The sequence below is a fragment of the Asterias amurensis genome, chromosome 16, assembly GCF_032118995.1.
Source record: "Asterias amurensis chromosome 16, ASM3211899v1".
Lineage (NCBI taxonomy): Eukaryota > Metazoa > Echinodermata > Asteroidea > Forcipulatida > Asteriidae > Asterias > Asterias amurensis.
In genome coordinates this window covers 8,732,467-8,755,137 of record NC_092663.1, presented here as the reverse complement: position 1 = coordinate 8,755,137, position 22,671 = coordinate 8,732,467, and the positions used below count along the sequence as shown (strand labels likewise).

At 38.3% G+C, this 22,671-nt stretch overlaps 1 protein-coding gene across 1 annotated transcript; it reads right to left on the bottom strand.

The window, feature by feature from the left end:
• Nucleotides 1–2,194: 2,194 nt before the first annotated feature.
• On the bottom strand, nucleotides 2,195–22,541 carry LOC139949000 (coiled-coil domain-containing protein 93-like). The gene is made up of 16 exons (XM_071947388.1): nucleotides 22,449–22,541; nucleotides 20,598–20,711; nucleotides 20,264–20,358; nucleotides 19,820–20,030; nucleotides 18,856–19,010; nucleotides 18,159–18,348; nucleotides 17,073–17,159; nucleotides 15,732–15,848; nucleotides 14,239–14,375; nucleotides 12,495–12,576; nucleotides 9,764–9,904; nucleotides 9,107–9,215; nucleotides 7,816–7,936; nucleotides 6,531–6,615; nucleotides 4,978–5,091; nucleotides 2,195–4,435 (listed from the first exon to the last, which is right to left on the bottom strand). Exons 1-16 carry the CDS (start codon nucleotides 22,539–22,541, stop codon nucleotides 4,391–4,393), a joined length of 1,896 nt encoding a protein of 631 aa, XP_071803489.1. The 3' UTR covers nucleotides 2,195–4,390.
• Between the last annotated feature and the right edge of the window lie 130 nt (nucleotides 22,542–22,671).

Here is a 22,671-nt window from a genome sequence, read left to right as displayed (position 1 = left end):
CCAATCTACTCGCATTAGTTGGTTAAAAGGAAGACAATAATTATGAACTAGGCAAAACTTCACTGTAAGCACACACAAAATGCTAAGCACAGACAAATATTGCTTTTTAGAAACTGGTTACCAGCTAAAAGTCCCTAAAGTTTATATTGTTGTGACCGGTGCCCTACCCATTTTTGGCTTAGCATAGAAATGTGCAGTATTTTCTGTTCAACAGCTTAATGAAATTGGACCCCATAGTCTTCATTAGTTTCCCCCTGATCCACATTCTAGAAAGAATGATGTTGACATTTTGACATTTTAACCTTTTGGGTAAACCCATGATTAAGTCTCTTCTGGGACCAGCTTTATGCCATTATTCAACCTATTGATGTTGTGTATTTATTTTTGCCATGTTCTTGCTGTATTTATAGCCGAATAAATTTAATTTCAATTGAATTCAGAAGGATCGTTAGTACATATGATTTGAGGTGAGGTATCAATATATATTTGGTTTGTGCTCACACCATGTGTGTATCTACTTGCCAGGTTGAGTTTGTTCTTTAAAGAACTGTCTTTCTATATTCTCCGTACTTACTACCGCGGAGTAGTTTTATCTGATTATTCGGGAGACTTATCAGTTCTGAAAGGAACTGTCCTGCTCTTTAACCACCACCTAGGCGGAAGGTATATACAATTGGCTAGGACTACTACTATATTATGATGGCGTTATACCGCAAACCAAATATATATTGATACATCACCTTGCAATGCCTCAAATCAATATGTATGCTCGTATGCTCTAGCGGGGAGCGCACTATAGGACCTGTTAAGTTATATTAATTTAATGTTTAATTTTAAATCTTTGGACATAATTATTCTTTGTTGGCAGGGGGCCGTCCAGGGTAAGGCAAAAGGTAAGGCAAAAGCGACGTGCCCTCCGCCCAGGCCCCTCCAACAAAAAACATACATATTTATAAAATTACACACACAAAAACAACGATTCAATTCAGAATGATTATTTGTATAAATGAAGAATTTTTGAAGTCTGAATTAGATAATTATATAAGTTTTAAATTGTTGTTATCCCTAATACAACAGGGGTGGCGGGGTGGGGGGGGGGGGGGGGGGCTCCAGTGATTTATGTGATGGAAGGGGTGTTCGTGTTGACGGGAATTATTAAATTAGGCATTGGAATAATTCCCCCCCCCCCCCTCTTTTTTTTTTTTTTTTTAGATCCACCAATGAACCATTCACAGATGCTTTAAAGGATTTGGGTACTTTTTCAAAATGTCCATAGATTTACATTAAACTTACAGGGTTTGAAGATAATGATAGTGGAAAGCTTCCCTTCAAATTTTTACTTACTGAGGTGCTGTAGTTTTTGAGAAATGAGTAAAACAATGTCATGAAAATACGTTTGTAAATGATTAAAATAATTTTCGTCTCATGAGACGAAAATTATTTTCATGACATTGTTTTACTCATTCTCCAAAACTACAGCACCTCTGAGCACGTAATATTTTCAGAGAAGCTTTCTACTATCATTATCTTCAAACTGTGTAAGTTTAGTGTAAATCTGTGGACAGTGTGGTTTTGGTCCTACAAAAGTTTCATAGACCCTTTAAAGGGCTGCTACATCAAACTTTCACAGAAACAAATTATGCTTTTAAAGGAACACGTTGCCTTGGATCGGACGAGTTGGTCTTTGAAAAGCCTTTGTTATGGGTAGAAAGATGTTGTAAAAGTAGAATACAACGATCCACAATAACATGCCTCTAAATTGCACGGTTTTCCTATTACCTCGTCGACTAACACGGTCGGCCATTTATGGGAGTCAAATTTTTGACTCCCATAAATGGCCGACCGTGTTAGTTCGCACAGTAAAATACTCTACTTTTAAAAGATCTGTCTATGCATATGCATTTTATAAAAAACGGTTACAAACGCTTTTATAGACCAACTCGTCCGATCCAAGGCAACGTGTTCCTTTAAATTTTAAGCTTTGACTCTCATTCAAATCACTTGCATAAATAATAACATGCGCAAATGTAACTAGTTGCAATTGTCCATTTTTGCATACATAACTTGATCAACAAAAATCAAAGGTAAGAAGTTGGTAAAGCAGTTTAATTGAGCTCCTCTTCTTTAACCAAAAGTTCATTAAATGTTTGTACGATTACTTTATATAAAACAACTTGTCAAATGACATAAAGTGTATATTGATTTGTTTTTATTAGTTTTGACATTTTAACTGTTCAAGTAAATAGTTATATTTTTTAATACTCATTAAAGAAAAATAGTTTTTAACTCCAGCTCCTTTGGAAGCGTGTTTCAGACTCTTCTGACATCCACCAAAATCCTTGAGTAAAAATCAAAACCAAAACCAACATTAACTTGCTTAGCAAACGGAAAAGTGTGGCACCAGTGAAATCAAGTGTGCAAAAAAAACCCCCACATTGGCTGGATGTTGATTGAGCTATACAGTGCTGAGTCCATCAAACTCTGTGAAAGCAAGCTAATGGATTTTGGAGGGTGGGAGGTAGAATGGTCACCTGTCTTTGTCTGTAGCAGGCACATAGAGTTATATATAAGAACTAGAGGGCGCACTGGTGATGCGTCTTGTACAAACGCGACGGGACCGCAAGGAGACACGCACGCGCCATTCTGTACGCCCGTTGAGTATGAAACGCACGTTGGAGTTTGTGTTTATTGAACCCTACGCGTTGCTGTTTTGTCAACTTACAAAATGGCTGCACAAACACACGCTGTGCGATGCCTGTTTTGTCAACTTAGAAAATGGCCGCCTGCGCACATCCCGGGTCGCATATACAGGCCAGTGCACCCTCTAGTTCTTATATATAACTCTATGAGCAGGCATAATCCTTGGCCCTTGGGAAAAAAGTAGGACAATTGTTTTGAGTACAAGGGCTGAGCTGAATTTAAGACATGTATAGGGTTTTATATACCTTTTAGTGCAGGCTACTTAATAATACATGGGTAAAGCCCGGTTCATACTTCCTGCGAATGCGAAACGGAGGTTGACGACACAAATTCACAACGAAAGTCGCACTGGGTTGATTTGCGCTCAACTCACTTGCGAATATCGCTGCGAAAGGAGGGTTGTGACATCAAATTCACATCAAATTCACTTCGCATTCACATTAGCAGGAAGTATGAACCAGGCTTTAGAGTTGTTAGAAGAAAAAAAATCTGAAACTGGGATACAACATTCAGGATCGGAGGGTACATTGCAATGATGGCATTTCCACCTTTTGTCAATCCCTGCAGTTATAGGATTCCTAGGAGTTTTTTTTCAGTATCCTCAGTGCTAGAGAAGTAGATCAAAGAGCATAACTTTTATTTTTTTACCAGCAACCAGGTAGACTTGGAACAAATCTTATTTCAGATAAAAGTCAATTTCCAATTTCTGAATCAGTTTTGGAGGAAAAAAAAACCCACATCGGATTTTAGCAGGAAGAATATGTTCGTGCTAGGTACAGATAAAGTTACAAATAATAATAGGCCTGAAACTTTACAGAGAAAATTGATTGCCTACATGCCCTGCTTTTCATTGCTTTTGTGCCCTTTAAAATGTCCTAGTACAAATCTGTAATTTCCTTATCAAGGATCTTTGCCCTCACAAGAAAAAGGAATAAACATAACTACATGCATAAGAACTTATATACCGCACACACAGATCCTTGACAATTGATTGGTGGACCACAGGTCATGTGTCATCTGTTATTTTGCCCACCCAATATGATGAGTTATTGGATGCTTCACATATGTATTTATTGATGCGACCCAAAATTTAATATTGGACAGGTGCCCACCCAATATATATAATGATGTGAGGTGCCCGACCAATATGAATAATTATTGGATGCTGCGTATAATGTATACTGCTGCGAGGCTTCAAAATATAATATTTGTGTCAGAGCAGACCAGGTTGGTGACTATTTGGAGTCGTCTACATTGTTTAAAAGGTTTTCAGAAATTACAGAGTGTGGGGTGGATGAGTTTTTGTGTTGTTTGTTTGGGTTTTCGTTTGGGGATGGTGTGGGGTATTGTAACAAATCTCAAAGGACAAGCAGATCTGTGTGTGTGAGATACATAAAACTAATATTGAATGCATTTTGTTCATGCAAAGTCGCAGAGTGTAATCATAAACATTCAGTGAGATCTGGCTTTTCCATTTCGCCTCATGATATTAAAAAGTCCAGATTTCACGCTGTGAGTATATTTTACGACAGTGCACTCATATGTACTAATATTTGTACATTTATAACAATTTCTTAAACAAAAACAACATGATTGTTAGATTATCAAAGTTATTTTAGTAAAAATTTTGGTATTACTATTACTTATCTTGATTTTTTATATATGCTGATATAAAAATTTTGGCAGTAAACTATTTAGAGAGCTTGGAGAGAAGGATTTCGTTCTTGCGGCACTCCTGAGGAAAAAAAGAAAGAAAAAATACATTCGTAACGGTTTGTCTTCATTGAAAACAGTACAAGGGACTCTGTGTTAAGAATCCTAAACTATAAAAGACACATTATTAAAGACAGTGGACACTATTGGTAATTGTCTAAGACCAGTCTCCTCAGTTGGTATATCTCAACATATGCATCAAATAACAAACCTGTGAAAATTTGAGCTCAATTGTTCATCGAAGTTGCATGATAATAATGAAAGAAAAAACACCCTTCTCCAACTAAGTTGCGAGCATTCGGATGCTTGAGTTCGCGACCTCAAATTCTAAATCTAAGGTCTCAAAAAACAAATTTGTGGAAAATTACTTCTTTCTCAAAAACTACGTCATTTCAGAGGGAGCCAATTCTCACACCTTTTTATACTATCAACCTCTCCCCATTGCTCGTTTCCAAGTCAATTTTTATGCTAACAATTATTTTGAGTAATTACCAATAGTGTCCAGTGCCTTTAAAACTTTCTGACTGGCAACCCCACCGAACAAGAAATATTGAGAAAGCCTACCTCTTTGAAGTCTCGGACAGTCTTGAAGTACAGTCTCTGTTTCTCGACCAGATCTAGGTAGTTGTCGTTCAGCTGGTCTCGCCTCATCTTTTCCTCCTGCTTCTTTTTCTCCACCTAAAAATTACAAATAAAACAAAACAAGAGATGACACAATAAAAATAACATAAAAATAAATAAACAGTTGTTGTCATTGAAAAGTCGGGGGGTTTCGTGACCCCGCATTTATACCGGTCGGCCTTAAAGGCACACTATTGGTAATTACTCCAAAATAATTATTACCATAAAACCTAACTTGGTAACGAGTAATGGGGAGAGGTTGATAGTATAAAAGATTGTGAGAATTGGCTCCCTCTGAAGTGACGTAGTTTTCGAGAAAGAAGTACTTTTCCACGAATTTGATTTTGAGACCTCAAGTTTAGAATTTGAGGTCTCGAAATCAAGCATCTGAAAGCACACAACTTCATGTGACAAGGGTGTTTTTTCTTTCATTATTTTGCAACTTCGATGACCGACTGACTGAGCTCAAATTTTCACAGGTTTGTTATGTTGTGCATATGTTGAGATAAAGCGAGTGAGAAGACTGGTCTTTGACAATTACCAATAGTGTCCACTGCCTTTAAGTTCTGTAGTAAATAGAAAGCAGGTTTGAATCCTGGCCTGGTCAGTCGCGACACTTGTGTCCTTGGCAAAGCTCTTTATCAAAATTGCTTCTCTCCACCAAGGATAAGCATTTTTAAATCTCAAAGTCCTGTAAGCTATCTGGGTGGGATTCAAACCAACAACCTTCACATGCTAAAGCAGATACCACTAGACAACCGAGCATTCCAAAAGACCTGCGGCCAGTTTTAATCCCCTCATAAGCTCCAGGTCAGTTTTATAGCCCCACATTGTTTAAAATAAAGAAGCATACAAAGACCCACCTACTAAAACAACTGCTCATTAAGATTTAAACAAACATTCATAAATACCTCAGACAGTTTTGCTATTCCTATTGGTGGAGAGCGCGTCACGTGGGTGTGTATAAACCTTTGTTTATGACCGGTAAAAAGTGTTGAAACATGGGCGTGACACGCGAGCTTGCACCTGTTCTTATAAGACAGTTTCTTCATTCCTATTGGTCGAGAGCAACGGCTGAAACAGTTGTGCCACATCACGAGATGCGCACGACGCGCACAGCATTCCCCTATAAGGAGTTGTTTACCCAAGGGCGTTGGAGGGCTTTACCATTTCCGGCAGGGGTGTTGTGTTGAAAGAAATCATTTATCAATTTTTGCATTTATTTTACTTTTTGACCAAAAAGTGATGATGTTTTTGACCGAAAAGGTGTTTATGAATGGGAATCAAAGTGTGTTGAATCGGTTTTCAACTCGTGGTTTAAACCCGCCGAGGCCTGGTTCTTTATAATTTACCTCGACTTCGTCTCGGTAAAACTACCAAGAACCAGGCCTCGTTGGGACTAAACCACTGGTTGAAAACCTCTTCACCACACATTGATTCCCTTAATTATTTCCAGTTAGATACTTTGTCTAATTCAATACTTGATGGACATCTACCTTTGTTTTGTTCTGTTTGACGCCGCCGACAATCAACTCCAGCTGTTTCAAGAACTGGTCCTTATTGGCTGAAGAATTCATCGCCCTGGAAACGGACATAAACAAAAATAAAAGGCTTGATTATCGAGGAAGGCACTAGAAACAAACTTCTGTAGCAGCTTGGCGGCTTTCAGTAGCAATGCATAAGACGGACTTTGCACACGCACTGGCCTTATATGCATGGATGGCTGGTCGGCACAGTTAGACACCCTACAAAATAGTGAGCATGTGCGGCGCAGGCAGACAGTGCTGGCAGTTGGCCGGAGGTGGCCGGTCGTCGAGGTGTTTCAGGGGGGGGGAGTCCTAGCATGGCCTATGGCGGGACGGAAAGAGGGATTGGGTTGGTAGAGATAAGGGAAAGGAGTCAATCAAGAACAAACATTTGATCATTTGTGGTGTGCTTTCATGCTTCAGCTATTCCTTGTTGCCAGATCCTTCGAGGAGTCAAAGTGTCTAAAATGCAAGTAAATTATTTTGAAATCCCATGGCTAACCCCCTTCATATCAGTTGGATGGATATAGAGATTTAAAATGTTTACTTTGCATATAGCGTGAAATTGTAAACTACCAGGTTCACAGAGGTTAGTTTACTTTATGTACTAACTTGTGATACCTGGGCCAAATTTCATGAAGCTGATAAGCAGAAAGTACTGCTTAGCAAAATTTATTTGCTAAGCAAACGGAGAGTGGGACACCAGTTACAACAATGGAAACTGTATTGAAATTTGGCTTGTCGCCAGTTCCTGCTAAAGCAAGATTTTTCTGTGCTTAGCAAGTTTTTATGCTTACTACATGCTTTATGAAATTGGGTCCTGTTCCTTGATATGGGTATTTTTATTTTTTATTTATTTTTATTTTTTATTTTATTTTATTTTATTCAAGTTGCCTGACACACAAGGCCTGAAGGCCACTCCAAGGTGTGGGCTACAATTGTTTTTTTCAAGAGGATGTTGCCACCTACTCCTAGGGCTTAAACAGGGTTACCCCTTCCACAGTCCATACGAATGTAGGCTTGGGTATCATCAATTCGAAGCCTGGCTGGCAGAGCAGAAAGCACTACCTCCCCAATTTTATGTGGTAAGTGTAACGACCGGGATCCGAACCCACACCCTGCTGATCAAACACCAGTGCTTGAATCCGGTGCTCTTAACCGCTCGGCTATGACACTGCCACAGTTACAGAGATTTGAAAAATCATCACTTGTTATTCGTTGTTTCTAGAGATCATGGAATGAGAAGATGACTTACTGTCCGAAGTTATCATGGATGGAGTTGAGTAGGGTGATCTCTTTCTCTAGGTAGAGTTTGGTGTCGTCCAGTGTGTTGTACAAAGTGTAGAACTGCTTTGTCTCCTTGTGTGTGTTGGCGACTACAAATGGAAATAGAAAACAAACTCAAGATGATGAACATATAATCCGCACCCAATTTCATGGAGCTGCTTAAAGGCAGTGGACACTATTGGTAATTGTCAAAGACCAGTCTTCTCACTTGCTGTGTCTCAACATATGCACAACATAACAAACCTGTGAAAAATTGAGCTTGATTGGTCGTCAGAGTTGCGAGATAACTATGAAAGAAAAAAACACCCTTGTCACACGAAGTTGTGTGCTTTCAGATGCTTGATTTCGGGACCTCAAATTCTAAACTTGAGGTCTCGAAATCAAATTCGTGGAAAATTACTTCTTTCTCAAAAACTACTCCACTTCAGAGGGAGCCATTTCTCACAATGTTTTATACTATCAATCAACCTCTCCCCATTACTCGTCACCAAGAACGATTTTATGCTAATAAATATTTTGAGTAATTACCAATAGTGTCCACTGCCTTTAAAGGCAAAGTATACCTTTCATTTTTGGAAACGCTCTGCTGTTTGAATCATATATAAATGTGGACGTATACAATAAAACTAACCTTTGAAACTTTCACTTCTAAAGATGGTAGTGTTTTTTAATCATTGCAAAAAAATCTGCAGTGGTTACCATTATGCCCATGCAGGAAGAATATAGATTGGAATGCACAATCCGAGGAGAAGAGTTTCATGCAAAAACAATTAATTTCGAAAATCTACTCTGTGTTTTTAGTACAGAAGTCTCCCGAATTCTAATAAATCTACTCCGCGGTAGTATAATACTATAAGTTATCACACAAGCACGAGTGGAATACGGAAAAATATAGCGCTTCTGCGTCCCATATCCAACGACGCCTTCGGCGTCGTTGGATATGGGATGCAGACGCATTATATTTTCCGTATTTCCACGGGCGCGCGTGTGATAACGTATTTATCTTCAAGCAAATTTGGCGCGTGACATAGAACACACAAGACGCATGGTAGTGATATTAGCCATGCAATATAGGTTTTTAACACCACTCCATTCTGCCAATCTGATTGGAGGATTAGCGCGTACTTAAAATAAAAAGCAAGAGAAGTTCTCAAAAGAATACACAATGGTGTTACCACAGAACAAATACCTTACCATGCAATGCCTCAAAACCCATAAAAATAATAATAATTATTATTATTATCTAGTGTTTTGTTTACCTTGGTTGTAGAGCTCCACGAATCGTCTCTGGTACTGTGATAATTCTGCTCTGGATGGAACGTCATCAATCTTCCTTTGCAATGCTGCAATTTCTCTCGTCTTCCGTGCCTTGACAACCACGAAACAAACAATCAAACAAACAAACAAACAAATAAAAAGCAGACAAACAAATAACATAACTTCATATTTGATTTCAAGAAAAGGCAGTTTCGGAAATGAGTCCCTCAAGTTCCTTTTTAACTAATGCATGAATAATAAGATTTAAAATTATATTGACTCTTAAATATAGCGCAATTACAAAGAATGATCATTGCGCTTTAAACATTATTACCTCTGGTCACTGGGTCATTTATTTCATTCCATATTTATCTCAGCTCATACAACCTGTGCTGCCAAGTATGTAGCGCACTAAGCTAAATCACAAGAACCACCTCTGCCCTCACAGGTACTCATTTACCCCTGGGTGATGAGAAGCAACTATATTTAAGTGTCTTGCTAAAGAACATAAATGTCATGACCAGGATTCGAACCCACACCCTGATGACTCAACCAGCAGAACTCAAGTCCGATGTACTAAACCGCTCCGCCATAACAGACAAATTCTCCCATCTTTCGTTTTTGGAATGAAATTCTTCAGAGAGGAAGCAGGAACTTACCAAGAGGAGACGGAACTTCTGGAGTTTTTCCTGGCCGGCTTCGTACCGTTTCAGAATCATCTGATCCCTTTCGGACAGCTCCGTCTCGCCCCCTTCGTTCTTCAACTCTGAGATGCTCTGCTGGAGTCGTGACATTTCCTCCTAGTTATCCCAAAACAGAACATCTTTTTCAATCAACAACAAAGACAACAACAACAACAACAACGTCAACAACAAAACAGCTGATGGTGAGAGCTCATTGCTATTGTATTTTTCTGAGTGGGATTGGAAACTTTGCTTGGTGGAAGTACAGACGATGTGACCTATGTTTACATTCAAACCGCCCTCTGTTGACAAAACACTGTACACGTCATGTTTCGCCGGGCAAAAAGACTCATAGTCATGGTAAGATTGTGTGTACTTTCTAGCTGGCTGCCAAAACACAAAGGTTTTGCCCGGCGGTATGCACACGAATCATGTTATAGTTTAAAGCCATTATACACTTTCGGTACATAAAAAAAAAAATAAAATCACAGATTTACAAATAATTACCAGGGTTCACAGAAGGTAATGGTGAATGACTTCTCTTGAAATATTGTTCCATACAATGCTTTACTTTTTGAGAAAACATTAAAACAATATCAATTCTCGATAGCGAGAATTACAGATTTATTATAAACACATGTCATGACACGGCGAATCGCGCGAAAACAGGAGTGGGTTTTCCCATTATTTTCGCCTGACTCCGATGACCGATTGGGCCTACATTTTTACAGGTTTGTTATTTTATATATAAGTTGTGATATACCAAGTGTGGGACTTGGACAATACTGTTTACCGAAAGTGTATAATGGCTTTAAGAGTGGCGTCAGAGGTCACATCCTCTATAAATATGTTTGCGGTAACACCATAAGAACAGGTCTTTTTTGAGTCTTGTTGGTTCTTAAAAAAGACTGGTGTTAACGACTTAACGTTTCAATCAGTATGCTCTGATCGTCTTCAGGAGAATGCTGGACTCTGCTGCAGCATCCAGGAACAGAGTCCAGCATTCTCTTGAAGAAAATCAGAGCATACTGATCCAAAACGGTGAGTCGTTCGCTAACCACCATTTCTTTATATGTTTCTGGTAATGAAATCAAGAAACCTTCAAAAGTGCCTTCCACTGTAACCTCAGCCCTAAAGCCAATTTGTGGTTTCCAAACAGAGCCATGGAGAGGAACCAATTCGCTGGTCTTTTACTTTCCGTTAAAGGCAGTGGACACTATTGGTAATTACTCAAACCAATTATTAGCATTAAACCTCACTTGGTAAAGAGTAATGGGGAGAGGTTGGCAGTAAAAAACATTGTGAGAAACGGCTCCCTCTGAAGTGGAGTAGTTTTCCAAATAGAAGTAATTTTCCCTGAATTTGATTTTGAGACTTCAAGTTTAGAAATTGAGGTCTCGAAATCAACCATCTAAACGCACACAACTTCGTATGACTAGGCTGTTTTCTTCTTTCATTATTATCTCGCAACTTTGATGACCGATTGAGCTCAAATTTTCACAGGTTAGTTATTTTATGCATATGTTGAGATACACCAACTGTGAAGCCTAGTCTTTGACAATTACCAATAGTGTCCACTGCCTTTAAAGTGCAAAAATCTAGCGATTCCTCCAAGATGCTGAGGTACTGTTGAATTATTAGTAAGCCTGGTAGAACAAGTAAGCTTTGTACACTTTTTTACTGACTTGTATTGTTATAAACAACCAGTGGTGACTGCATTGTTTGACCACTTAAGCCGGAGCACAAATTCTTACACAAAAGAAAACTGTCATTTTTACAAACTCCATTATCTCCTTGAGGATATTGTTTTACAGCCAAATAAGTAAATAGGTAAATAAGTGGTGACTGCATTGTTTGACCCCTTAAGCGGGAGCACATGTTCTTACACATTGAATTCCCTTTCATTTAATAAAAAAAAACATTGCAAATGGTAAACAAATGTCAAAGATCTTTGACTTTCTTTTCTCAGCATGATCTGTAATCTCAAACACCTTTTTTTTTTACACAGTCATATGGCGCTCTGTAGGTGTAAGGCATATCAGATTTTTCCACTCCCAACTTATTGCAAAATGGCAACCTTTTTAACCATCATTGGAAAGATCAGATCTCACTCTTTCCAATGGCGGTAATCAAGGGTAAACATGGACAAAACTACAGCTTTATTACAAATGACCTTTGTGCTCTGGATTGAGTCCTTTTTTTGTGTGTAAGCTTGGTTGACAAATATCACCACTGGTAAGGAAGAGGGTGTATGAGTGCAGTAAACTAAAGTCCTCTGTAGTAAGGAGAGGGTTAAGGAACACGTTGCCTTGGATCGAACGAGTTGGTCTTTGAAAAGCGTTTTTAACCGTTTGTTAAAAAATGCATATGATAAGAAAAATATTTTAAAAGTAGAATATAATGATCCACACAAGTATCACTCGAAGTTGCGTGGTTTTCCTTTTACCTCATCGACTAACACGGTCGGCCATTTATGGGAGTCATTTTTGACTCCCATAAATGGCCGACCGTGAGATTTCGCAAAGTAAAAGGAAACCAGGCAATTTCGAGGCAAACTTATGTGGATCATTGTATTCTACTTTAAAACATCTTTTTAACCATATGCATTTTATAACAAACAGTCACAAATGCTTGCATTTCTAATTTGTACAGGAAGCTCATTCCACATTTCGACATTAAGTGAAGACATGGACCCAGATGTGCTTACCTTGCAGTGTGCTCTAAACTCTTGTTCCTGCTTCTTCAGGTTTTCATTCATGGCAACCAGGGATCGGAGCTTCTGCAAGACACTTTGTAAAGGGAAAACAACAGAAAAAATATTAGTTGCAAATAAAATGAACCAAGGAAACTTTATCGTAATAAGATAGAGTGCAGATCTACCTTGGTGGTGAAGGGTTGGGATCATTGTTACCTCTTTTTAATTGCAGGTCTGTAGCCAGCCTCTGTCTTTTATAATAATAACTAATAATTTACTGATCTTATACTGTGCTCTCTCCAGGACCAGCCCGTTTGAGGGCGCATGACAGTAAAAATTGCAAAAGATTAAGAAAATGACATACAATAAGTGAACAGTTTAAAGAAAAGAACACCCGTAAAAATATAGGAGCAAAGTAGATATACAACTTTACAAGCAAAAAAGTGTTATACAGATATTTTCATGGCAAATGCACCACCAGTGTGTCTGACCGGGTTCCGCCTATCTAGATGTTAAGCATAAAACCAGGCTTTCTGCTTCTTTTCACACATACACCCTTGCTCTGCTGAGATGTCAAAAGAACAAAGAGACATTCCAGCAATGTTCCACATACTGCATCTCTTGCCTGGTGCAAGCTTTCCTCCATCCTAGACAGTTTAAAAGGAATATCCATTTCTACTTTCAGCTCCTGGAGTTGTTTGCAATGTTTTTGTTTTTGCTTTGTGTAGCCCGTTACCAATAGTGGCTTTTAACTTTGTTTGAGGGGCAAACTTCCATAAACAAAAACAACTAAAAGATATAAAATGGAGTTACAGACATTAGAAGGAAAACACAACAGTCTATTGGAGATGGGTTGGAAATCGGCCCGAAGAACAGAAAACAAATGGATAAGAATAATATTAAATAATAAAAACAACTATTTCTTATAATTTCACAACAACCATCTCAATGTGCTTTAGTGCCCTGGTCATAACTATGGCCAATAACATTCCTGTAGTCTTTCTCAACTCCCTGGTGAGTATACAACCTGGGTAACCGTAGCGCTCCAAAGGCTTTTTCATACACATTATGAACCTCTACCCTCGCAGGTACCCATTTATACCCATGGGTCAAGAGAAGTAATTAAAGTAAAGTATCTTGCTTAATTAAGGACACAAGTGTAACGACTGGGATCACAACTCACACTCCACTGACTTACAGATGCTATGTCAGATTTTTTGTTGATTTTACCAAAAAATTTTGATTTAAAATTCAATAGGTATTTTGATGGGGGTCGAGAAAGTTACAAGCTTTCATTTGAGCCATTGCTCAAAAAACTCCGCCAGTTATTAGTAGCAGTGAAATAAAGTGCTCAAAATTAGTTTTTGTCAGGATCCCGACAATATATCACGTGACCAATTCTTATGTGTTTTATAAGAAACGTTTAAAATTTTTGTCATGGTTCCTGACCATTAAAAGTAAAAGTTGAACTTTTTTTTCGTTAGAGCGGGTGATACTCTTTGAAATACCATTCACTCAAAAAAATCTATTTTTTAATGTTAGGGGCAAAGAATCTGACAAAGCATCTTTAACCACAAGAACTTGAATATGATACTATTAACCACTCGGCCATGTCACCCTAATGGAATGGGAATCAAGAACAGGGAAAAGAGAAGAGGCAGACAAAGAAGAAGACTTGTGCAGGAACAGAATGGACAAGAACAGCAAGGAACTAAGATTATCAATTTTAATTTCTTTACAAGACGAGAATTTTCACCTTTTGTTCTCCTCCGTCTCGATGGTCTCAAGCTCCTCCATTTCTTCATTGATCTTCTTTGAGTGTTCTTGGACGACTTCTAGTTTGCTCTGAGTTTCCGTGTGAGTTTCTTTCAGCTCGGAATGACGAGAGTTCAACTAAGAAGAGAAAGAAAAAAACTTTAACTCTGGGCACATAGCGTGAAAGCATGTGAGCTCTGAAACTTGCGAGCATGAAGCACAACATTAACATTTATCTTTGGTTTTAAAAGCCATACTCGGCAATCTATGTATTTTGGGGGATTTAGGAGACATACTCCTTTTGGCGATAGTTATTTTTTTAACTTTTATGCTCTCCTGGGCACCCCACTGTTGTTTTACTTTGTTTTCTTAAATATTTTTAATGAATGTACATGTGGTTGTAAATGTGATTGCCTGAATAAATATTATTATTATTATTATTATTATTATTACTGTTACTGTTACTGTTACTGTTACTGTTACTGTTACTGTTACTGTTACTGTTACTGTTACTGTTACTGTTACTGTTACTGTTACTGTTACTGTTACTGTTACTGTTACTGTTACTGTTACTGTTACTGTTACTGTTACTGTTACTGTTACTGTTACTGTTACTGTTACTGTTACTGTTACTGTTACTGTTACTGTTACTGTTACTGTTACTGTTACTGTTACTGTTACTGTTACTGTTACTGTTACTGTTACTGTTACTGTTACTGTTACTGTTACTGTTACTGTTACTGTTACTGTTACTGTTACTGTTACTGTTACTGTTACTGTTACTGTTACTGTTACTGTTACTGTTACTGTTACTGTTACTGTTACTGTTACTGTTACTGTTACTGTTACTGTTACTGTTACTGTTACTGTTACTGTTACTGTTACTGTTACTGTTACTGTTACTGTTACTGTTACTGTTACTGTTACTGTTACTGTTACTGTTACTGTTATTGTTATTGTTATTGTTGTTATTATTATTATTATTATTATTATTATTATTATTATTATTATCATTATCTTCATTATTTTATTAATATGATCTTAAAAATAAAAAAATAATGAGAATAATTCGTTTTTTGGGTTGTTTTTTTTAGGGGGGGGGGGAGGCACAACAAAAAAACAGAATTTGTTTATGTACACGGGAAACAGAAACGGGTGTTCTGATTAAAAAGGGATAAATCACATCCCTGAATTTCACCCTCCTTACTTTCCATAACATTTTCCAGTGAGTTGACCAACTACATGAAAATCATTCAACTGCACAGGGCCAAATTTCATAAAACTATTAAGCAGAAAATACTGCTTAGCAGATTTCGTTGCTCAGTAAAAAATAGGTGTGGGGTACCAATTACAACAATGTAAATGTAAGCTCTATGGAATTTTGGCTGGTAACCAGTTTCTGTTAAGCAAAATTTAAGCAAAATTTAAGCATTATTTGTTAACTGTTTTGATTGGATAATAACCCTTATAGTTACTATGGCAACGACCTCTCACCTCCGTCAGCTTCTTCTCCTGATTAGTTATCTGCTTGTTGAGTGATGCGACTATTCTCTGATGCTGCTGTGCACCACTCATTCTCTCCGGCTTGTCGTCCATTTGGAGCTCAGATTTCTTCAGAAGAAAAAACAATTGATACAAAATTAAAAACAACGGGGAAATCTTTCAAAAATTTTGTGAAAATTTCCCCAGTGGGATGTTGATGGATAACTCTTTTGTTCAACAATGTGCTGAAATGTTTAGAAGGACAACAAAAATAACATAGGCAAGGTGCTTTTTTTTTATGCAAGTCGCCAGACACACAAGGCCTGAAGGCCACTTCAAGGTGTGGGCTACAATTATTTTTGTCCAGAGGCCTATGCCACCTACTCCTAGGGCTGGAACAGGGTTACCCCTTTTACAGTCCATACGGATGTAGGCTTGGGTATCATCAGTCCGAAGCCTGGCTGGTAGAGCAGAAAGCACGACATGCCCAATTTTACGTAGCAAGTGTCACAACCGGGATTCGAACCCACACTCTGCTGATCAAACACCAGAGCTTGTATCCAGTGCTCTTAACCGCTCTGCCATGACACACCTGTTCAATGGGCCCTGGGCAATCCACATAACCAATTCCACTCCTAAGAAGCAGTACCAACAACCAAATGGGCACAAAGGGTTGAAAATAGTTCACAATTATCTACCTTCACATGCACCAATACTCCTGTGTGATTGGAAGCAATTATGTGGAACTGTCTTGCCCGATGAAGAATTACAATCGAGAATCGAACCCATACTTAGAACATGAGTTTGAGGAGTTAAACCTGGGTCCAATTTCATACCTCTGCTTACCGCAAACAAAGAATCACTGTCTACGGAAGCAGAAATCAATTCCTTACCTCAAGCGCATTTCACGGGTTAGCAGGGGACTTTTGCTTATGCCTATGTGTACTCCACGTTACTATAGGCATTCTTCGCTTTACACCACTAGAGCAGACATTTGGCATTTTCAAAGTAAGCGGAATGGTGATCGCAAGCGCAGAATCCAGTGATAAGCAGAGCCATGAAATTAGATCCAGGGCCCAATTTCATAGAGCTCCTAAGCACACAAAATTGCTTAGCATGAAATTGCTCTCTTGATAAAAACAGGATTACCAACCGAAAATTTCCTTTTGTTGCATATTGCTTGTTACTGGTATTCAGCTGTTGTTTGCTTATTCTGAAAATCATGTGGAAATTTGGTAGGTAATCTTGTTTTTATCAAGGAAGAAATTTCATGCTAAGCAAATTTTTGTGCTAAGCAGCTCTTTGAAATTGGGCCCTGGTCTGATCAAGGTCTGGTAATGAGAAAAGTCTTACCTTATCTGCGTACTCTGAGGCTATTTGTTCAATCTCTTCCGACTGGAGACCGACGATGGAACCAACAGTACTGGCCGTCACTTTACCCTGAAGGAAAAGGGACAAATATTAAAAAGTATTGTTGTCAGTAAAAAGGGAGGTTCTGCCATTGGTAGACATTTTGTCAAATTTCTCAAATACATTTTCAAAACTACAAATTGTGTATTGCTTATATCAGAAGTAACTTTATAGAACAACTACCATTCAACAATTTAAAAAAAAGAATCTTCAGTGGTTTGATTTAATTGTGCAACTTTCAGGAAACTTGAGGTTTTTAAAGTATTTATCTTAAAAAACATTAGGGTAAAACAAAAAAGTTAGTGGCCTGACGTTTCGACTCTAGCAGAGTCTTTCTCGAAGGCTAAATGACAACATAAACATAAACAGGTATGCTGGTGTAAAAAAGCAGTCAAGTGAGTGAAAATCGATAACAGAGATGAAAGCACACAGAGAAAGCAGGGAATCAACCAAGAGGTGGGTAACAGAAAGGGGGGGTGTGGGAGGGGGCTATATAAAAACTAGCAATTACTATTATTTAACATTCCAGTTCTTAATTGCATAGTTACAGCCGTCAGGAAAGTTTGAAGGCAGTGGACACTATTGGTAATTGTCAAAGACTAGCCTTCACAGTTGGTGTATCCCAACATATGCATAAAATCAAACCTGGGAAAATTTGAGCTCAATCGGTCATCGAACTTGCAAGATAATAATGAAAGAAAAAATAACCCTTAATAATAACACGAAGTTGTGTGCATTTAGATGGTTGATTTCGAGACCTCAAGTTCTAAATCTGAGGTCTCGCAATCAAATTCGCGGAAAATTACTTCTTTCTCAAAAAGTATGGCACTTCAGAGGGAGCCATTTCCCACAATGTTTTATACCATCAACCTCTCCCCATTACTCATCACCAAGAAAGGTTTTATGCCAATAATTATTTTGAGTAATTACCAATAGTGTCCACTGGCTTTAAGGAGAAGGGAAAAATCCTGAACTTAGAAAATAAGCCTGACAAGTCACAATCGTTATTTAAATCGTTAAAAAACTGACCTCTTCCGTGATGGATAAGCCCTTCATGAGAGCCTGGATTTTCTTCTCTTCTTGTGCCTGGGATTCTTCAGAGTCCATGGAGTCTGAGCGGGGCTTGTTGGCAGCCGTCAAACCTGCTGCTAGGGCCTTCTTCTTAGCTTCTCGTTCTGCCTCCTTCTCTGATTTGGACGTGCGGCTCATGCCATAACGCCTGGGAAAAAGATTTGTTATAATATTATCTTTTTTGTTGTTTGTTCACCCTACACCCATTAGGAAGCCTGTGCTTGAGTCCAACTATTGATTTCTATGTGAGACTGTCACTTTTCAACAACCCAGTTAAACCTGCCGCCACAACTATAACAAAAAAAGTCAAAAAATATATGGCAATGTTTCCTTCACATTTCAGCCTAAATTTTACCATCTGCGCCTGCATCGATACACAATTTTAGAAATACACCGCAATGCATCTTCAGCAAACAAAAAAATTGTCCATGATGTGTTAAAGTCGCGACTATTTGCGAGTAATTGCAACTAGTCGAGTAGTAAATTTCACTAGTGGCCCAGGCCTACCAATGAGTGATATGCACTGTATTCTCAAATAAATGGTTGGGCAACACACTGAAAAATGTCACCCAAGAGTAGGAGATTTTAAAGTTTTTATTATTTTTTATAACCGTCATGGAGAACAGAGACTTGGATAGGTTAATTCTTGGTGTACCTTCCGTATTCCAGAAGAGTGGACTGAACTTTAAGCTCCTCGTCTCTGAGTCGGTGGGCATCTTGTCGACGATACCTCCTCTGTGGTTTGTAGACATCCTTCACGTTGCTGATGGTGCCAACTGATTTATCTTTTCTCGACTCAAACTCAACATCCTGCATGAAGATAATATGATCGTGTTGAGGTAAAAGAACGTCTTTTAAGCCATACACTGAGCTTTCATTACATTCTGGCTTAGAACTAAACTTAGTTTATCCATGTCCTGGTTTGGTTACAATCATTTAAATGGCAATTAATAATCCACAAGATAAACTGATTTGGAATTTTGTTACACAAATTTGGGTTGAACAAAGACAAATTTGGTTGTGCTAAGCTATTTTCAGGCACAACGCAAGTGAGGAGCGAGGCAGCCGAAACATCACGGAACATGATACCCACAATGGTACCCTAGAAAATGTTGAGGTTTATTATGCTCTTAGGTGCATTGTTAGCATGTACTAGGCTTATTTAACATTATTGTAGTTGTACACTGTTGTTGCCAGGCTTATACTAGGCTAAACGGAAACGCGGAAGAGTTGCATGCCTGTACTTTTTGTGCATAAGCAGCTCAATGAAATTGGGCCTTGTTCAAAAGCTGACCAAGCTTACCAGTCCCACTGGCTAGTCACTGAAAAGATTTAAGGCCATGCACTACAACAGGCAAGCTAAGGTAAGTAAATATGTTAATGCCTGTTTAACACAAACTGTACGAGAAGTTTTGTAAGGGTCTTGTGTTATAATTTATGGCTTGCGATATTTCCTAACTTCTAAACAATTTGTGGTGTTTATTTTGTGATATTTTGCTGGTGTTACCATGTTAATCATTGTCCTTTTGCTGTTTATTAATTTTTTTCTTGATTATTTTGTTGAGTGCTTGTGTACATTTTGTGGAATGGGCACAATATAAATCAATAAATTATTATACCTCTGGTGTCTGATGATGTTTGTTAAATTGCGAGATGGAGAATGCTCGGATCAGATCGCCCATTTCTTCCCTAGTCTCGATGGCACGTTTGACAAGCCACTGGACCACCGGGTAGATATGGATGAAGTCCAGCCCCTGGATCTGGTGAGGCTCGATGCGGTGGGGACATTTCATTCTTGGAAGGACGGCTACGATCTTCTCCGTTAAAGCGCTGTTACATAATAATAATAACAATAACAATATAAAGATTTTTAATGCGCACATATCCACCCTGTTGTGTGTTCAAGATGCAGTAAAACCAAAAACAAAAACGTCAAGACCTGCTCGTTTCAGAGACAAGTGTCACGACAGGGAATCGAGCCCACTCTGCTGATCAGAAACACCAGGGCTTGAGTCCCGTGCTCTTGTGCGATTGGCCACAACACGCCATTAAGGAATGCTCACATTTTCTGTCCGATTGTGGAATTTTCTTGGAAGAGGAGGTCTACATCGATGTCAAAGTTACAGGTTGTGATGCACCACGTCATACCACCAACAACCTGTCACAAAAAGAAACAGAAAAATAACAAATACAAAAACAGGCTTGGTACACTTGCCCCTGGTTGCTGCCTTGGTGCCCCTTTCGAATGCTTCAACCGCTTGGCTCGAGTAACAATTAAATAACAAACATTTACCCGACTCCGGTTTCTCATAATTTTGCTATAGTTAGCACCCCCATTCAATTTGGAAAGCAGTGTTTAATTTTAATATACACAGTAAAATTGGTTCTGATACTAACCTTGTCAAATGGAGTGAGACCCTTGATGCGTGCTCTGAAGTACCCAGCAGCCAGTAGGAGTTCAATCGTCTCCTGTAATTTAATATTTTGCTCTTCATCTTCCCTTGTTTCAACCTGCAAATAAGAAGGTATAAAAATAATGTTTTTACATAAAAAAACAAATTTTAAATTTTAAAGACTCAACCAATATTATACCTAATCGTGATGAGGATTTTACTATTATTTGAATGAACTGTCCTAAGATGATTCTGAATGCAAATTGATATTGGTATAAAACCATATAATGCCCATATGATTGAACGATTTCTTCTGAAGTGGTTTTTTCATTTTTTAATTCCTACCTCTTAAAATTAATTGTTTGAGTTGACTAAAAAGTCAAAGGTTTTTATTAAAGAATTTTCATTAATACAATTCTTAAATTTACCTATTTGAGTGAACTCACAGTCAAAATGATTTCACTAACATTTTAAAGAATTTCCATTCTTAACTTCAAGTTCTACACTGGTTAGACACCTACATTCCGACACCCTAATATTTTGACAATTCAGCCTAAATTCTGAGATCCCTATGTTCCGACACCCCTATACTCCAAAACCCCTATGTTCTGACAACTGAACTTATATTCAAAAACCCCTATGTTCCGACAACTGAACCTATGTTCTGACACTCCTAAGTTATTTTCGCACATAATTACTCTGATAAGCAATAATACAATATTAAAGTTTACCCGGCGAATAAGTTTCACCATTCGAACGTTAAATTTGTTAAGAAAAAAAAGGGGAAAAAAGTAATAAAAATAATAAAAAATAATAACTATAATATGTTAATATAATAAATAAATAGTTTCTATCCCCCATTAATAAACCCTCTTCTTTTTAAACCAAAGTTGCTATAGAAGAAAAACACTTTTCACAAAAATTAAACTCCTCTGAAAAAACAAAAAGATAGTTTACCTGTAAGTCAGGTATGGATTAAATTGCGGTTGGGTGTGGTGTAGTGTCGCACCATTTTTTGTGAAAAATGGCAAATACAAAATGTTGCTGCAGGTTGTTGGTACATAGGGGTGTCGCAACATAGAGGTGTTTGGGTTGTCGTAATATGTAGGGGTGTCGAACAAGAGGGTGCCGAAATATAGGGATGTCGAGACATAGCCTCATAAATAGGGGTGTCGGAATAGAGATTGACATGATTGAGTTGTCGGAACATGTGTCAAAACATAGGGGTGTCGGAACATAGGGGTGTCGGAACATAGGGACTTCGGAACATACAGCAGTCACTTCTACACTCTTCAGAATCAGAGTCCATGTATAAATCTATATTAAGTGTCTTGCAAAACCACAAGGAAAGACTCATGCCATCCAGTGACTATTGTAAAAAAAATAGTCTGATGGTATCGACAAACCTTAGTTGTTTCGCAATGGGAAATATTAAGTTAATTATTCATGCAAACCATGTAGTTCTTGTCAATGTCGTGCCTCCTCAGGCACTTTGAACTTTCAAATCAATGCAAAATATTTTTTACTTTTTTTTAGTGCAAACTTGGATTTTAGAATGGGGGGCCTACAACAGTTAAAATTGTTTGTAATTTGTTTAATTTGCCTGATTGTTTGTAATTTGTCAGGCAGGTCAACCATTTAAGGCTACGGCGGCCGCTGCTGCCACGCCTACACGGCCGGACGGACGGAAGTGTCACTGGCACTGTCATCTCTGTCCGGGAACTGGGCAATCTGGGCAATATCAGTGAAACCCTCGAAATGGCAACAATACTTTGCACTCTTTCTTCGGTTTTGAAGACTAAATTTCAACACTAAACAGTTTATGGGGAAGTTAAAGATGTTATAATTAATTTACCTCCACTTCTCGACCATGGGTATCATAAACAACGCCTAATTTTGAGCTGGAAGACCGACCCAGCTGAAATACACTGCCGCTGGGCGCCGCCATTTTGTTCAAGGCAATTTGTGGTCACGTGAACATCCACCCGACCCAAGGCAAAGGTCAACTTTTTCCAAGCACGTGACGAGAATTTTCCACTTTCAACCAATCAGAGAGCAGCTTGGAGATGGGCATTTAA